General features: G+C 37.4%; 2 protein-coding genes across 2 annotated transcripts in view; both read left to right on the forward strand.

Moving 5' to 3' along the window:
• The window catches only part of LOC134818779 (translocator protein-like), a 30129-nt gene extending 14613 nt beyond the window's left edge, over positions 1-15516 (forward strand). The window contains exons 2-6 of the mRNA XM_063828424.1: positions 13834-13967; positions 14239-14330; positions 14658-14782; positions 15096-15174; positions 15410-15516. Of these exons, the coding sequence (XP_063684494.1) occupies positions 13834-13967; positions 14239-14330; positions 14658-14782; positions 15096-15174; positions 15410-15516 (537 nt within the window). The remainder of the gene's footprint in view (positions 1-13833; positions 13968-14238; positions 14331-14657; positions 14783-15095; positions 15175-15409) is intronic.
• Positions 15517-16373: 857 nt separating this feature from the next.
• LOC134818554 (uncharacterized) lies at positions 16374-17926 on the forward strand. The gene is made up of 2 exons (XM_063828167.1): positions 16374-16456; positions 16590-17926. Exons 1-2 carry the CDS (start codon positions 16414-16416, stop codon positions 17711-17713), a joined length of 1167 nt encoding a protein of 388 aa, XP_063684237.1. The 5' UTR covers positions 16374-16413; the 3' UTR covers positions 17714-17926.
• The last annotated feature ends 1018 nt before the right edge of the window (positions 17927-18944 follow it).

Here is an 18944-nt window from a genome sequence, read left to right on the forward strand (position 1 = left end):
ATCCCGAATAAAACTGCAAAATCATATTGTCCCAATCTCTGTCCCATTTTCAGTTTTTGAAGATGAAATTTCCAGGACCGAAATTTTACAGTTTTTACCTATTTTTTCACCCGCAACCAATTAATAAGTCAACCATATCTGCCATATGACACGATTGAGGTGCTGGAAGCTTGATTTCGGTCGGAGGAAGCCCACAGCAGAAAGCTTAACAAAACGAAAAGCTGTATTTTCAAAATTCTGTCCCATTTTCAATGTGAAATTTTCTGAACACAAATTTGACAGATTGGATGAACTTTTTGCCCAGAAACCAATTAGTCAGCTAATTGATGATGGTATGAAACCGAATTGAGGTACTGGGAGTCAAAATCCCGAATAAAACTGCAAAATCATATTGTCCCAATCTCTGTCCCATTTTCAGTTTTTGAAGATGAAATTTCCAGGACCGAAATTTTACAGTTTTTACCTATTTTTTCACCCGCAACCAATTAATAAGTCAACCATATCTGCCATATGACACGATTGAGGTGCTGGAAGCTTGATTTCGGTCGGAGGAAGCCCACAGCAGAAAGCTTAACAAAACGAAAAGCTGTATTTTCAAAATTCTGTCCCATTTTCAAATGTGAAATTTTCTGAACACAAATTTGACAGATTGGATGAACTTTTTGCCCAGAAACCAATTAGTCAGCTAATTGATGATGGTATGAAACCGAATTGAGATACTGGGAGTCAAAATCCCGAATAAAATTGCAAAATCATATTGTCCCAATCTCTGTCCCATTTTCAGTTTTTGAAGATGAAATTTCCAGGACCGAAATTTTACAGTTTTTACTGATTTTGTCACCCGCAACCAATTAGTAAGTCAACTATAGGTGCCATATGACACGATTGAGGTGCTGGAAGTTTGATTTCGGTCGGAAGAAGCCTACAGCAGAAAGCTCAACAAAACGAAAAGCTGTATTTTCAAAATTCTGTCCCATTTTCAAATGTGAAATTTTCTGAACACAAATTTGACAGATTGGATGAACTTTTTGCCCAGAAACAAATTAGCAGCTAATTGATCATGGTATGAAACCAAATTGAGGTACTGGGAGTCAAAATCCCGAATAAAACTGCAAAATCATACTGTCCCAATCTCTGTCCCATTTTCATTTTTTGAAGATGAAATTTCCAGGACCGAAATTTTACATTTTTTACTGATTTTGTCACCCGCAACTAATTAGTAAGTCAACTATAGGTGCCATATGACACGATTGAGGTACTGGAAGTTTGATTTCGGTCGGAGGAAGCCCACAGCAGAAAGCTTAACAAAACGAAAAGCTGTATTTTCAAAATTCTGTCCCATTTTCAAATGTGAAATTTTCTGAACACAAATTTGACAGATTGGATGAACTTTTTGCCCAGGAAACCAATTAGCAGCTAATTGATGATGGTATGAAACCGAATTGAGGTACTGGCATGGGAGTCAAAATCCCGAATAAAATTGCAAAATCATATTGTCCCAATCTCTGTCCCATTTTCAGTTTTTGAAGATGAAATTTCCAGGACCGAAATTTTACAGTTTTTACCTATTTTTTCACCCGCAACCGATTAATAAGTCAACCATATCTGCATATGACACGATTGAGGTGCTGGAAGCTTGATTTCGGTCGGAGGAAGCCCACAGCAGAAAGCTTAACAAAACGAAAAGCTGTATTTTCAAAATTTCTGTCCCATTTTCAAATGTGAAATTTTCTGAACACAAATTTGACAGATTGGATGAACTTTTGCCCAGAAACCATTAGTCAGCTAATTGATAATGGTATGAAACCGAATTGAGATACTGGGAGTCAAAATCCCGAATAAAATTGCAAAATCATATTGTCCCAATCTCTGTCCCATTTTCAGTTTTTGAAGATGAAATTTCCAGGACCGAAATTTTACAGTTTTTACTGATTTTTTCACCCGCAACCAATAAGTAAGTCAACTATAGGTGCCATATGACACGACTGAGGTGCTGGAAGTTTGATTTCGGTCGGAGGAAGCCCACAGCAGAAAGCTCAACAAAACGAAAAGCTGTATTTTCAAAATTCTGTCCCATTTTCAAATGTGAAATTTTCTGAACACAAATTTGACAGATTGGATGAACTTTTTGCCCAGAAACAAATTAGCAGCTAATTGATCATGGTATGAAACCAAATTGAGGTACTGGGAGTCAAAATCCCGAATAAACTGCAAAATCATATTGTCCCAATCTCTGTCCCATTTTCAGTTTTTTGAAGATGAAATTTCCAGGACCGAAATTTTACAGTTTTTACTGATTTTTCACCCGCAACCAATAAGTAAGTCAACTTATAGGTGCCATTATGACACGACTGAGGTGCTGGAAGTTTGATTTCGGTCGGAGGAAGCCCACAGCAGAAAGCTCAACAAAACGAAAAGCTGTATTTTCAAAATTCTGTCCCATTTTCAAATGTGAAATTTTCTGAACACAAATTTGACAGATTGGATGAACTTTTTTGCCCAGAAACAAATTAGCAGCTAATTGATCATGGTATGAAACCAAATTGAGGTACTGGGAGTCAAAATCCCGAATAAAACTGCAAAATCATATTGTCCCAATCTCTGTCCCATTTTCAGTTTTTGAAGATGAAATTTCCAGGACCGAAATTTTACAGTTTTTACTGATTTTTTCACCCGCAACCAATAAGTAAGTCAACTATAGGTGCCATATGACACGACTGAGGTGCTGGAAGTTTGATTTCGGTCGGAGGAAGCCCACAGCAGAAAGCTCAACAAAACGAAAAGCTGTATTTTCAAAATTCTGTCCATTTTCAAATGTGAAATTTTCTGAACACAAATTTGACAGATTGGATGAACTTTTTGCCCAGAAACAAATTAGCAGCTAATTGATCATGGTATGAAACCAAATTGAGGTACTGGGAGTCAAAATCCCGAATAAAACTGCAAAATCATATTGTCCCAATCTCTGTCCCATTTTCAGTTTTTGAAGATGAAATTTCCAGGACCGAAATTTTACAGTTTTTACCTATTTTTTCACCCGCAACCGATTAATAAGTCAACCATATCTGCCATATGACACGATTGAGGTGCTGGAAGCTTGATTTCGGTCGGAGGTAGCCCACAGCAGAAAGCTTAACAAAACGAAAAGCTGTATTTTCAAAATTCTGTCCCATTTTCAAATGTGAAATTTTCTGAACACAAATTTGACAGATTGGATGAACTTTTTGCCCAGAAACCAATTAGTCAGCTAATTGATGATGGTATGAAACCGAATTGAGATACTGGGAGTCAAAATCCCGAATAAAATTGCAAAATCATATTGTCCCAATCTCTGTCCCATTTTCAGTTTTGAAGATGAAATTCCAGGACCGAAATTTTACAGTTTTTACTGATTTTTTCACCCGCAACCAATAAGTAAGTCAACTATAGGTGCCATATGACACGACTGAGGTGCTGGAAGTTTGATTTCGGTCGGAGGAAGCCCACAGCAGAAAGCTCAACAAAACGAAAAGCTGTATTTTCAAAATTCTGTCCCATTTTCAAATGTGAAATTTTCTGAACACAAATTTGACAGATTGGATGAACTTTTTGCCCAGAAACAAATTAGCAGCTAATTGATCATGGTATGAAACCAAATTGAGGTACTGGGAGTCAAAATCCCGAATAAAACTGCAAAATCATATTGTCCCAATCTCTGTCCCATTTTCAGTTTTTGAAGATGAAATTTCCAGGACCGAAATTTTACAGTTTTTACCTATTTTTTCACCCGCAACCAATTAATAAGTCAACCATATCTGCCATATGACACGATTGAGGTGCTGGAAGCTTGATTTCGGTCGGAGGAAGCCCACAGCAGAAAGCTTAACAAAACGAAAAGCTGTATTTTTCAAAATTCTGTCCCATTTTCAAATGTGAAATTTTCTGAACACAAATTTGACAGATTGGATGAACTTTTTGCCCAGAAACCAATTAGTCAGCTAATTGATGATGGTATGAAACCGAATTGAGGTACTGGGAGTCAAAATCCCGAATTAAAACTGCAAAATCATATTGTCCCAATCTCTGTCCCATTTTCAGTTTTTGAAGATGAAATTTCCAGGACCGAAATTTTACAGTTTTTACCTATTTTTTCACCCGCAACCAATTAATAAGTCAACCATATCTGCCATATGACACGATTGAGGTGCTGGAAGCTTGATTTCGGTCGGAGGAAGCCCACAGCAGAAAGCTTAACAAAACGAAAAGCTGTATTTTCAAAATTCTGTCCCATTTTCAAATGTGAAATTTTCTGAACACAAATTTGACAGATTGGATGAACTTTTTGCCCAGAAACCAATTAGTCAGCTAATTGATGATGGTATGAAACCGAATTGAGATACTGGGAGTCAAAATCCCGAATAAAATTGCAAAATCATATTGTCCCAATCTCTGTCCCATTTTCAGTTTTTTGAAGATGAAATTTCCAGGACCGAAATTTTACAGTTTTTACTGATTTTTTCACCCGCAACCAATAAGTAAGTCAACTATAGGTGCCATATGACACGACTGAGGTGCTGGAAGTTTGATTTCGGTCGGAGGAAGCCCACAGCAGAAAGCTCAACAAAACGAAAAGCTGTATTTTCAAAATTCTGTCCCATTTTCAAATGTGAAATTTTCTGAACACAAATTTGGACAGATTGGATGAACTTTTTGCCCAGAAACAAATTAGCAGCTAATTGATCATGGTATGAAACCAAATTGAGGTACTGGGAGTCAAAATCCCGAATAAAACTGCAAAATCATATTGTCCCAATCTCTGTCCCATTTTCAGTTTTTGAAGATGAAATTTCCAGGACCGAAATTTTACAGTTTTTACTGATTTTTTCACCCGCAACCAATAAGTAAGTCAACTATAGGTGCCATATGACACGACTGAGGTGCTGGAAGTTTGATTTCGGTCGGAGGAAGCCCACAGCAGAAAGCTCAACAAAACGAAAAGCTGTATTTTCAAAATTCTGTCCCATTTTCAAATGTGAAATTTTCTGAACACAAATTTGACAGATTGGATGAACTTTTTGCCCAGAAACAAATTAGCAGCTAATTGATCATGGTATGAAACCAAATTGAGGTACTGGGAGTCAAAATCCCGAATAAAACTGCAAAATCATATTGTCCCAATCTCTGTCCCATTTTCAGTTTTTGAAGATGAAATTTCCAGGACCGAAATTTTACAGTTTTTACCTATTTTTTCACCCGCAACCGATTAATAAGTCAACCATATCTGCCATATGACACGATTGAGGTGCTGGAAGCTTGATTTCGGTCGGAGGAAGCCCACAGCAGAAAGCTTAACAAAACGAAAAGCTGTATTTTCAAAATTCTGTCCCATTTTCAAATGTGAAATTTTCTGAACACAAATTTGACAGATTGGATGAACTTTTTGCCCAGAAACCAATTAGTCAGCTAATTGATGATGGTATGAAACCGAATTGAGATACTGGGAGTCAAAATCCCGAATAAAATTGCAAAATCATATTGTCCCAATCTCTGTCCCATTTTCAGTTTTTGAAGATGAAATTTCCAGGACCGAAATTTTACAGTTTTTACCTGATTTTTTCACCCGCAACCAATTAAGTAAGTCAACTATAGGTGCCATATGACACGACTGAGGTGCTGGAAGTTTGATTTCGGTCGAGGAAGCCCACAGCAGAAAGCTCAACAAAACGAAAAGCTGTATTTTCAAAATTCTGTCCCATTTTCAAATGTGAAATTTTCTGAACACAAATTTGACAGATTGGATGAACTTTTTGCCCAGAAACAAATTAGCAGCTAATTGATCATGGTATGAAACCAAATTGAGGTACTGGGAGTCAAAATCCCGAATAAAACTGCAAAATCATATTGTCCCAATCTCTGTCCCATTTTCAGTTTTTGAAGATGAAATTTCCAGGACCGAAATTTTACAGTTTTTACCTATTTTTTCACCCGCAACCAATTAATAAGTCAACCATATCTGCCATATGACACGATTGAGGTGCTGGAAGCTTGATTTCGGTCGGAGGAAGCCCACAGCAGAAAGCTTAACAAAACGAAAAGCTGTATTTTCAAAATTCTGTCCCATTTTCAAATGTGAAATTTTCTGAACACAAATTTGACAGATTGGATGAACTTTTTGCCCAGAAACCAATTAGTCAGCTAATTGATGATGGTATGAACCGAATTGAGGTACTGGGAGTCAAAATCCCGAATAAAACTGCAAAATCATATTGTCCCAATCTCTGTCCCATTTTCAGTTTTTGAAGATGAAATTTCCAGGACCGAAATTTTACAGTTTTTACCTATTTTTTCACCCGCAACCAATTAATAAGTCAACCATATCTGCCATATGACACGATTGAGGTGCTGGAAGCTTGATTTCGGTCGAAAGAAGCCCACAGCAGAAAGCTCAACAAAACGAAAAGCTGTATTTTCAAAATTCTGTCCCATTTTCAAATGTGAAATTTTCTGAACACAAATTTGACAGATTGGATGAACTTTTTGCCCAGAAACAAATTAGCAGCTAATTGATCATGGTATGAAACCAAATTGAGGTACTGGGAGTCAAAATCCCGAATAAAACTGCAAAATCATATTGTCCCAATCTCTGTCCCATTTTCAGTTTTTGAAGATGAAATTTCCAGGACCGAAATTTTACAGTTTTTACCTATTTTTTCACCCGCAACCGATTAATAAGTCAACCATATCTGCCATATGACACGATTGAGGTGCTGGAAGCTTGATTTCGGTCGGAGGAAGCCCACAGCAGAAAGCTTAACAAAACGAAAAGCTGTATTTTCAAAATTCTGTCCCATTTTCAAATGTGAAATTTTCTGAACACAAATTTGACAGATTGGATGAACTTTTTGCCCAGAAACCAATTAGTCAGCTAATTGATGATGGTATGAAACCGAATTGAGATACTGGGAGTCAAAATCCCGAATAAAACTGCAAAATCATATTGTCCCAATCTCTGTCCCATTTTCAGTTTTTGAAGATGAAATTTCCAGGACCGAAATTTTACAGTTTTTACCTATTTTTTCACCCGCAACCAATAAGTAAGTCAACCTATCGGTGCCATATGACACGACTGAGGTGCTGGAAGCTTGATTTCGGTCGGAGGAAGCCCACAGCAGAAAGCTCAACAAAACGAAAAGCTGTATTTTCAAAATTCTGTCCCATTTTCAAATGTGAAATTTTCTGAACACAAATTTGACAGATTGGATGAACTTTTTGCCCAGAAACAAATTAGCAGCTAATTGATCATGGTATGAAACCAAATTGAGGTACTGGGAGTCAAAATCCCGAATAAAACTGCAAAATCATATTGTCCCAATCTCTGTCCCATTTTCAGTTTTTGAAGATGAAATTTCCAGGACCGAAATTTTACAGTTTTTACCTATTTTTTCACCCGCAACCAATTAATAAGTCAACCATATCTGCCATATGACACGATTGAGGTGCTGGAAGCTTGATTTCGGTCGGAGGAAGCCCACAGCAGAAAGCTTAACAAAACGAAAAGCTGTATTTTCAAAATTCTGTCCCATTTTCAAATGTGAAATTTTCTGAACACAAATTTGACAGATTGGATGAACTTTTTGCCCAGAAACCAATTAGTCAGCTAATTGATGATGGTATGAAACCGAATTGAGGTACTGGGAGTCAAAATCCCGAATAAAACTGCAAAATCATATTGTCCCAATCTCTGTCCCATTTTCAGTTTTGAAGATGAAATTTCCAGGACCGAAATTTTACAGTTTTTACCTATTTTTTCACCCGCAACCAATTAATAAGTCAACCATATCTGCCATATGACACGATTGAGGTGCTGGAAGCTTGATTTCGGTCGAAGAAGCCCACAGCAGAAAGCTCAACAAAACGAAAAGCTGTATTTTCAAAATTCTGTCCCATTTTCAAATGTGAAATTTTCTGAACACAAATTTGACAGATTGGATGAACTTTTTGCCCAGAAACAAATTAGCAGCTAATTGATCATGGTATGAAACCAAATTGAGGTACTGGGAGTCAAAATCCCGAATAAAACTGCAAAATCATATTGTCCCAATCTCTGTCCCATTTTCAGTTTTTGAAGATGAAATTTCCAGGACCGAAATTTTACAGTTTTTACCTATTTTTTCACCCGCAACCGATTAAGTAAGTCAACCATATCTGCCATATGACACGATTGAGGTGCTGGAAGCTTGATTTCGGTCGGAGGAAGCCCACAGCAGAAAGCTTAACAAAACGAAAAGCTGTATTTTCAAAATTCTGTCCCATTTTCAAATGTGAAATTTTCTGAACACAAATTTGACAGATTGGATGAACTTTTTGCCCAGAAACCAATTAGTCAGCTAATTGATGATGGTATGAAACCGAATTGAGATACTGGGAGTCAAAATCCCGAATAAAACTGCAAAATCATATTGTCCCAATCTCTGTCCTATTTTCAGTTTTTGAAGATGAAATTTCCAGGACCGAAATTTTACAGTTTTTACTGATTTTTTCACCCGCAACCAATAAGTAAGTCAACTATAGGTGCCATATGACACGACTGAGGTGCTGGAAGTTTGATTTCGGTCGGAGGAAGCCCACAGCAGAAAGCTCAACAAAACGAAAAGCTGTATTTTCAAAATTCTGTCCCATTTTCAAATGTGAAATTTTCTGAACACAAATTTGACAGATTGGATGAACTTTTTGCCCAGAAACAAATTAGCAGCTAATTGATCATGGTATGAAACCAAATTGAGGTACTGGGAGTCAAAATCCCGAATAAAACTGCAAAATCATATTGTCCCAATCTCTGTCCCATTTTCAGTTTTTGAAGATGAAATTTCCAGGACCGAAATTTTACAGTTTTTACTGATTTTTTCACCCGCAACCAATAAGTAAGTCAACTATAGGTGCCATATGACACGACTGAGGTGCTGGAAGTTTGATTTCGGTCGGAGGAAGCCCACAGCAGAAAGCTCAACAAAACGAAAAGCTGTATTTTCAAAATTCTGTCCCATTTTCAAATGTGAAATTTTCTGAACACAAATTTGACAGATTGGATGAACTTTTTGCCCAGAAAACAAATTAGCAGCTAATTGATCATGGTATGAAACCGAATTGAGGTACTGGGAGTCAAAATCCCGAATAAAACTGCAAAATCATATTGTCCCAATCTCTGTCCCATTTTCAGTTTTTGAAGATGAAATTTCCAGGACCGAAATTTTACAGTTTTTACCTATTTTTTCACCCGCAACCGATTAATAAGTCAACCATATCTGCCATATGACACGATTGAGGTGCTGGAAGCTTGATTTCGGTCGGAGGAAGCCCACAGCAGAAAGCTTAACAAAACGAAAAGCTGTATTTTCAAAATTCTGTCCCATTTTCAAATGTGAAATTTTCTGAACACAAATTTGACAGATTGGATGAACTTTTTGCCCAGAAACCAATTAGTCAGCTAATTGATGATGGTATGAAACCGAATTGAGATACTGGGAGTCAAAATCCCGAATAAAACTGCAAAATCATATTGTCCCAATCTCTGTCCCATTTTCAGTTTTGAAGATGAAATTTCCAGGACCGAAATTTTACAGTTTTTACCTATTTTTTCACCCGCAACCAATTAATAAGTCAACCATATCTGCCATATGACACGATTGAGGTGCTGGAAGCTTGATTTCGGTCGGAGGAAGCCCACAGCAGAAAGCTTAACAAAACGAAAAGCTGTATTTTCAAAATTCTGTCCCATTTTCAAATGTGAAATTTTCTGAACACAAATTTGACAGATTGGATGAACTTTTTGCCCAGAAACAATTAGCAGCTAATTGATGATGGTATGAAACCGAATTGAGGTACTGGAGTCAAAATCCCGAATAAAACTGCAAAATCATCCCAATCTCTGTCCCATTTTCAGTTTTTGAAGATGAAATTTCCAGGACCGAAATTTTACAGTTTTACTATTTTTTCACCCGCAACCAATTAATAAGTCAACCATAGCTGCCATATGACACGATTGAGGTGCTGGAAGTTTGATTTCGGTCGGAGGAAGCCCACAGCAGAAAGCTCAAACAAACGAAAAGCTGTATTTTCAAAATTCTGTCCCATTTTCAAATGTGAAATTTTCTGAACACAAATTTGACAGATTGGATGAACTTTTTGCCCAGAAACCAATTAGCAGCTAATTGATCATGGTATGAAACCGAATTGAGGTACTGGGAGTCAAAATCCCGAATAAAACTGCAAAATCATATTGTCCCAATCTCTGTCCCATTTTCAGTTTTTGAAATGAAATTTCCAGGACCGAAATTTTACAGTTTTTACCTATTTTGTCACCCGCAACCAATTAATAAGTCAACCATAGCTGCCATATGACACGATTGAGGTGCTGGAAGCTTGATTTCGGTCGGAGGAAGCCCACAGCAGAAAGCTCAACAAAACGAAAAGCTGTATTTTCAAAATTCTGTCCCATTTTCAAATGTGAAATTTTCTGAACACAAATTTGACAGATTGGATGAACTTTTTGCCCAGAAACCAATTAGCAGCTAATTGATCATGGTATGAAACCGAATTGAGGTACTGGGAGTCAAAATCCCGAATAAAATTGCAAAATCATATTGTCCCAATCTCTGTCCCATTTTCAGTTTTTGAAGATGAAATTTCCAGGACCGAAATTTTACAGTTTTTACCTATTTTTTCACCCGCAACCAATTAATAAGTCAACCATAGCTGCCATATGACACGATTGAGGTGCTGGAAGTTTGATTTCGGTCGGAGGAAGCCCACAGCAGAAAGCTCAACAAAACGAAAAGCTGTATTTTCAAAATTCTGTCCCATTTTCAAATGTGAAATTTTCTGAACACAAATTTGACAGATTGGATGAACTTTTTGCCCAGAAACCAATTAGCAGCTAATTGATGATGGTATGAAACCGAATTGAGATACTGGGAGTCAAAATCCCGAATAAAACTGCAAAATCATATTGTCCCAATCTCTGTCCCATTTTCAGTTTTTGAAATGAAATTTCCAGGACCGAAATTTTACAGTTTTTACTGATTTTTTCACCCGCAACCAATTAATAAGTCAACCATAGCTGCCATATGACACGATTGAGGTGCTGGAAGCTTGATTTCGGTCGGAGGAAGCCCACAGCAGAAAGCTCAACAAAACGAAAAGCTGTATTTTCAAAATTCTGTCCCATTTTCAAATGTGAAATTTTCTGAACACAAATTTGACAGATTGGATGAACTTTTTGCCCAGAAACCAATTAGCAGCTAATTGATCATGGTATGAAACCAAATTGAGGTACTGGGAGTCAAAATCCCGAATAAAATTGCAAAATCATATTGTCCCAATCTCTGTCCCATTTTCAGTTTTTGAAGATGAAATTTCCAGGACCGAAATTTTACAGTTTTTACTGATTTTGTCACCCGCAACCAATTAATAAGTCAACCATAGTGCCATATGACACGATGAGGTGCTGGAAGTTTGATTTCGGTCGGAGGAAGCCCACAGCAGAAAGCTCAACAAAACGAAAAGCTGTATTTTCAAAATTCTGTCCCATTTTCAAATGTGAAATTTTCTGAACACAAATTTGACAGATTGGATGAACTTTTTGCCCAGAAACAAATTAGCAGCTAATTGATCATGGTATGAAACCAAATTGAGGTACTGGGAGTCAAAATCCCGAATAAAACTGCAAAATCATATTGTCCCAATCTCTGTCCCATTTTCAGTTTTGAAGATGAAATTTCCAGGACCGAAATTTTACAGTTTTTACCTGATTTTTTTCACCCGCAACCAATAAGTAAGTCAACTATAGGTGCCATATGACACGACTGAGGTGCTGGAAGTTTGATTTCGGTCGGAGGAAGCCCACAGCAGAAAGCTCAACAAAACGAAAAGCTGTATTTTCAAAATTCTGTCCCATTTTCAAATGTGAAATTTTCTGAACACAAATTTGACAGATTGGATGAACTTTTTGCCCAGAAACAAATTAGCAGCTAATTGATCATGGTATGAAACCAATTGAGGTACTGGGAGTCAAAATCCCGAATAAAACTGCAAAATCATATTGTCCCAATCTCTGTCCCATTTTCAGTTTTTGAAGATGAAATTTCCAGGACCGAAATTTTACAGTTTTTACTGATTTTTTCACCCGCAACCAATAAGTAAGTCAACTATAGGTGCCAAATGACACGACTGAGGTGCTGGAAGTTTGATTTCGGTCGGAGGAAGCCCACAGCAGAAAGCTCAACAAAACGAAAAGCTGTATTTTCAAAATTCTGTCCCATTTTCAAATGTGAAATTTTCTGAACACAAATTTGACAGATTGGATGAACTTTTTGCCAGAAACAAATTAGCAGCTAATTGATCATGGTATGAAACCAAATTGAGGTACTGGGAGTCAAAATCCCGAATAAAACTGCAAAATCATATTGTCCCAATCTCTGTCCCTTTTCGTTTTTATGAAAAGGGGAAAAATTTTTCCAGAAACCAATTTTAATTATATCCCGCCGGGGGGGATTTTTTCAACCCCCAAAAAATTAAAAAAGAAAAAACCCAAAACGCCCCTTTTCAAATTTTAAATTTTTGAAACCTTGACTTGGAGAAGCCCAAAAAAAAGCAGAAAGTAAAAAACAAAAGGGGGCTGTAAAAATTCAAATTTCCCTTTTCCCCCCCCCCCATTTTCATTTTTTAAAATAAACCAACAAATTTTACGTTTTTACTTTTTTTCCCGAAAACCAAATTTTAAAAATAAAATTGATATGGAAAACATTGAGGTCTGGAAATTTATTTTTCCGAAAAGCCCCCCCCAAAAGTCCCCAAAAACATTTTCCCAATTCTGTCCCCCTTTTCAAATTTTTTTGAAAAAATTTTAAATTTAGAATTTTCCCGAAAAATTACAGTTTTAAATTTTAAAAATTGGGGACGGGGGAAAACCAATAAAAGAAAACGCTTACAAAAGCTTGTATTTTCAAAATTCTGTCCCATTTTCAAATGTGAAATTTTCTGAACACAAATTTGACAGATTGGATGAACTTTTTGCCCAGAAACCAATTAGCAGCTAATTGATGATGGTATGAAACCGAATTGAGATACTGGGAGTCAAAATCCCGAATAAAATTGCAAAATCATATTGTCCCAATCTCTGTCCCATTTTCAGTTTTTGAAAATGAAATTTCCAGGACCGAAATTTTACAGTTTTTACTGATTTTGTCACCCGCAACCAATTAATAAGTCAACCATAGCTGCCATATGACACGATTGAGGTGCTGGAAGTTTGATTTCGGTCGGAAGAAGCCCACAGCAGAAAGCTCAACAAAACGAAAAGCTGTATTTTCAAAATTCTGTCCCATTTTCAAATGTGAAATTTTCTGAACACAAATTTGACAGATTGGATGAACTTTTTGCCCAGAAACAAATTAGCAGCTAGTTGATCATGGTATGAAACCAAATTGAGGTACTGGGAGTCAAAATCCCGAATAAAATTGCAAAATCATATTGTCCCAATCTCTGTCCCATTTTCAGTTTTTGAAGATGAAATTTCCAGGACCGAAATTTTACAGTTTTTACCTATTTTTTCACCCGCAACCAATTAGAAGGTACTCCCCAACCTTTTATGAAAATACGTACCATCTCCCAACTAGTGCTCTCTGCTGTAGTATTTATACCCTTATTATATACTCTTGTTAGGAGACTTTGTCTCTTCTAGTTCTCTACCCGGAAGCCGTCCCAGCTACACTCAATTGAGCTGTCTAGATTTCTCAGTCTTATTACCTAAAATTATCACACCGCTTGTTAAATTAAAATTAGTTTTTGCTATTCCAGAACCCTCTTTTCCCCAAGATGCACGCCCCGAGCGTGTCGGAGAGTTGTGTGGTGTTATTGTTTATAGTGGGGGTTACGTTTGGAGGGGGCTTCGCAACTTCCGCTCTCACCATGGCTGAGGATGGGGACGACTGGTAAGCTTACTGAAGCTTACTGAAGATAGAATACAGAATATTATAAATGTTATTTTTATTCGATTGCGATTTTGGGGAAATTCTTTTCTATGCATTGAACTGTTTCAAACCAAATGTCATCAGGAAATTGCTCTTTTACCTCAAAATTTCGTTTAAGCTTGAACATCTAGTTAAAATTTGCAACATATGATCCTGAATCATGGCAAATAGATAAATTTTCACTTAAATTAGGTCAGAGCTGCAAGTACCTTAAATCAGTCTCCTCGTGCAGGTACGAAGGTCTCGAGAAACCGGACTGGACACCCCCTAACTCTGTGTTTGGTCCTGTTTGGGCTGCACTTTACCTCCTCATGTCCTTTGCAGGTAGTGACTTGTGGTGCATATTAAATACTGTCTTATCCAGTTTGCACCTAAACTGGTGTTGTAGATCAGATGTTGTAGGAGCTGTTGAGTGGCAAATACAAATCTAAAAAGCCCTGCGAAAAGGACCCTGCAACAAACAAACAACAACATTAATTGTTGTTTGTTTGTTGCAGGATTGGGTTTCTTATTGATAATCTAAAATTCTTCCCGTTATCATTTTGCCCATATTGAATGAACTGCCAAAGTTTTTAGTTTGTTCCACGAGTAATTTCAACTAATAACTTTAAACATGAACTTAATCACGTGACAGAATATTCAAAAATGCAGCGTTCTTGGTGTGGAGAAGGGGAGGTTTCATGAAGCAAGCGTTACCTCTCTCGCTCTACACAGTACAGCTGGTGGCTAACTTCTCCTGGGTCTTCATCTACTTGGAAGCTAGAGACCTGCTGGCAGTTAGTAGTGATTTGTTGTGTTTTTATAACATATATATCAAAACATGTTTTCAGTTCCTTCATAATCCATCGGTCTAATATTGCAATAATCATGATGGCGATTGGCGATGTTCATGGTGTTATTGTCATTGATATATAAATGTTACCCGATTTTCCCGATCGATTCTCTGAATATAATTCTACTCAAATTTAAATTTTACACAATTTTTATCTGTTATACTCTACAGTGTACACTCAGACACTACAGCCACATTTAAATTCTACAATTTTAAAGTGTGCACCATGTTATATTTATAACCCATGCTCAATACAGGCGTTCATAGAGCTGTGCTGTTTATGGGTACTGATAATAATAACTGCAATTCTCTTTGGTAGAGTCCGTAAGAGTGCAGGTATAGTAGTAACATTAGTAGTAACTAGTAACTTTGTTACACTTAATAACCAAGCAATTAAAACCTACTTTAAATTATAAAGCTTAACGCCATAGGAAATCACTTGAATTTTCTATCTACATTTTTAGTAGAATCTTGTGTTGCATTCCACCCAAATTTACTAATATGGTCCACATAATCTTAGTTTATGAATTGAATTATAAATGAATTTTTAAAAACAACTCTGTAATTTCAGCGTTCCTGCTTGCACCGTACATAGCCTGGGTAGCGTTTGCTGGATCTCTAAACTTAGAACTGTGGCTTTTAAACAAAGATAACGAAGATAGCAAGAAGTCGAGCTGATTGATTTTAACTTGATTGGATCAGGCGTGTTTACCTGCCTGTTTAATCTTACTGTATGAGAAATCCGGAAAGAAGACCACAGAAATCTCATCCACCTGAATTCTTCCGCTGATTTGTGAGCATTCAATTAACTAATCTCAACGACCCTTATATGGTCGTTGCTTGTGAGGATACCCTTGTTCCCAGTACAGCGGCCCGGAATGATAAACTTTAAGATATATTAGTAGATACTAATAGTAGTATAGATACTGGCGGCGTATCTAACTATCAGTATTTTGAACTGTAAAATAATATAATTGTCTGAACTTATTTATATTATCACATTTCTTGGCAGTTGGCAATAATTTAATCAGCATTTTCAAATTGTTTTTAAATATTGAGCGGTTATTTAAATTTTGCACTTGATACATTCATCCTAATTTTACCAATTGCTTAAAGATAAAAGCCTTTCTGAGGCCGAGTTAAATTACAAATCTTACTTATTCGGGATGCAATGTATAGCAAAGCAATACAATAGGCTTTGTAGTCATTGCGATGACCAAATAGTAATACCATATTCCTTTATACATCATCACTAAGGTGAGGATAAAATAGTTTTCTACTCATTCAGAACCGTACAGAAGGAGACAATGAGATTGAGACATTCCGAACCACGTAAAGGTGATCTCAAGTACAATTATAGGGAGTACTACCTATCCAGAGTTACTTGAGACGTTGCACAGATATTGTTGCGTCAAATGACCTCCTCTAGCCAATGAGAGACAGTTAAATAGTAATCCGTGAAATGTCCCCTACTCAAATAATATAATCGACACCCTGGCTCTATGATAAGATAATATGATATGAAGGATTTGAGTCATTTAACCATAGTACAGTTCGATTTGTCAACAACTCAACATGAAAGTGTTTGTTTCCCTCCTCTGTATCATCATGATAGCGAGTAAGTTTATATATTCTTTAAAAACCATTAATCCTTTTAATTTTAAATTGCAAAATAAAGAAGAGAGTCCCTCTGATTTTAAAACTGAATTGCAACAATATCACCTCAAAATTAGCAAGTTCTGTTTTCCAAGGTGCAGCAGAACAGTTTACGATATGGAAGACAGACAGTGAGCGCTCCTACGAAGGGTTACTGATGGTGAGTATCAACGGAGCAGCTCGTAAAAACGTATGTCGACACTATTCTTCTTACTATTACTATCCCGATGCAAGTACTTCTCTCCAGATCTGCAAGAAGCTACACTTCCACCTACTTGTCTCCGTGGACATCACAAGCGGCAGCCTCTATCCGTTCCGCAATCACTACTCCTCAGGTATGTACAAACTAAGGGGCTGTAACCCAACTTGTAGTTACAGTTCATCTTCTGCTTGTACTAGCATAAGTTATTACACCAAGATCTCTTGCGGATGCTCTGGAAACTTCTATGCAACAGCTGACGGCTGCATCTCCTGCCCAACAAACAGTGTAAACGCAACTGGTACTGTGGGTAGATGTTCCTGCGAAGCTGGCCTGTACTGGTCGGGGGGTCACTGTCTACCTTGTCCAGCGTACAAGTATAGTGCTGCTAACTCAGTGAACTGCACCCAGTGTCCTAACGGAGCTACCTCCACCCCTGGTTCAAGTAACTGTGTCTGCTTTCCAGGGCTACACAAGGAAGGTACAGAGTGTAGGGAATGTGGTGGGAACACTTTCAGTGTTCGGAACAGCACATCTTGTACAAATTGTCCTGAAAACAGCACCGCCTCTCTCGACCACTCTGCTTGTGAGTGTCTGGGCAACTATCTCTGGAACCCAGCCGGCAACAACTGCACTGAGACAGAGAAACACCACTCAGAGGAACCTTCAACCAACATGACTACCACAGTGCCATCGAACAACGCCGCTCAACCATTAACCACAAAGAATAATATCACCCAAAACAACAAGCAGACAGCAGCTCCGCAAATACTGGACAAAAAGACCAAACTTGGAAATCCTCATCCCGTGACGACAGCACTACTGATTGTGATTCTGGTGGCAGTTCTGGCTTGCCTCGTTGCAATTGTGATCCGGACATCCTGGAGAAAGACAAAGGAACCCGGGAGGATGATCATGGGAGGACTGCAAGATCGAGATCTCCCGACTGGACCCCCTCCAAAACCACCAACTTGCTGTGTAGACGAGGAGGATATTTATGTCGACCAAGATATTGCATAACTTAAAGAGCTAGGAGTAGGAGGACGCGACTAAACATTATTTTATGGGGTCGTTTACATATTTCGTAATCACTGAGGGGGTTCCAAGTGATTGCGCTGGTGTAATCTTAACACAATTGCTATGACGTGTAAAACTGATTACGGAGGGGGGAATAACCAAAAAAGTGATTACGTAATATGTGAACGACCCCTCATGACCAGTGAAAGGACCTGTGAGTATGGCAAAATAAGAAAATGGTGGCATAAAATAAGGACGAACTATTGCAGCATTGTTTTTATAATTATAATGATTTTTTCGACTTTTTTACCACTCTTACATCCTAGCCTCATATCATTATCAGGGTTATTGAAAGTGTGAAAATTGGAGTTTGATTTTTTAGCTTGCAATTTTTCAACATCTCATTATTTGGGCTCTTACTAAATCGCTCGCCCAAAAATTTCACGTGACTTTGGTTTTTTTGGTTTTGCAGCCGTACAAAACGGTTTTACATAAACTATAATCCCAACCCTAACCCTAACCATAACCCCGAAGCTATCCATAATCTTAACCACAACCCTAACCCTAACCCGAGCCCGAAATAATCGAATTCACGTTTTACTAGCCTGTCACGTGACCAAAACGGTTTTTTGCCCATAACTCTCCAGGGAAGCATTTTAACCCTACGTCATGGGGGGTGATTCAGAATCAGCGTCCAAAAATACACCGATCTAGATCACTTTCATGCCTAAAGGGCCTTTTCACAAGAATTTTCTTAAAATTTGGGCGAGCGATTTAGTAGGAGCGCATTATTTGACCATGACAGTCAAACATTTAGATCAGCAATTAAGACATAAGAATTGGCCTTTGAGAGTGGTATTATGTATACTTATTATATTATTTCAACGGTGGTCCGTGGCAATCATGATTTTTTGCGATATATTAATTGCTCCTGCGCTGATTACTGGTTTACTAATATTATTTTGAACGGTTTTGGGAATTTTGTTTGACGGTAAAATAGAACTAACCAATTAGGAGCCAATACCATGGTTTAAGTTTTAACTTGGTGCATTGTTATCCATACATTTTATTTTAAAGCCTATTTGTCAAACATTTCTGATTTGTAGGCATTCAATTAATAATAATTAGTCTCAATGTATGAAACCAATTGAGTGCAAGATGATACAAATAGTTAAGTGAAGTTGGATGACATCAAATACAATAAACACTTTATGGTGTTCTTGTAATTTTTGTT

Source organism: Bolinopsis microptera, chromosome 7 (genome assembly GCF_026151205.1).
Source record: "Bolinopsis microptera isolate Bmic1 chromosome 7, MBARI_Bmic_1.0, whole genome shotgun sequence".
NCBI classification, from domain to species: Eukaryota; Metazoa; Ctenophora; class Tentaculata; order Lobata; family Bolinopsidae; genus Bolinopsis; species Bolinopsis microptera.

Bases quoted from the DNA above. Each gene is read 5' to 3' on its own strand.
- LOC134818554 (XM_063828167.1), top strand. From the start codon at position 16,414: ATGAAAGTGTTTGTTTCCCTCCTCTGTATCATCATGATAGCGA. The intron at 16,457-16,589 runs GTAAGTTTATAT...CTGTTTTCCAAG, and splicing joins CTGTATCATCATGATAGCGA to GTGCAGCAGAACAGTTTACG.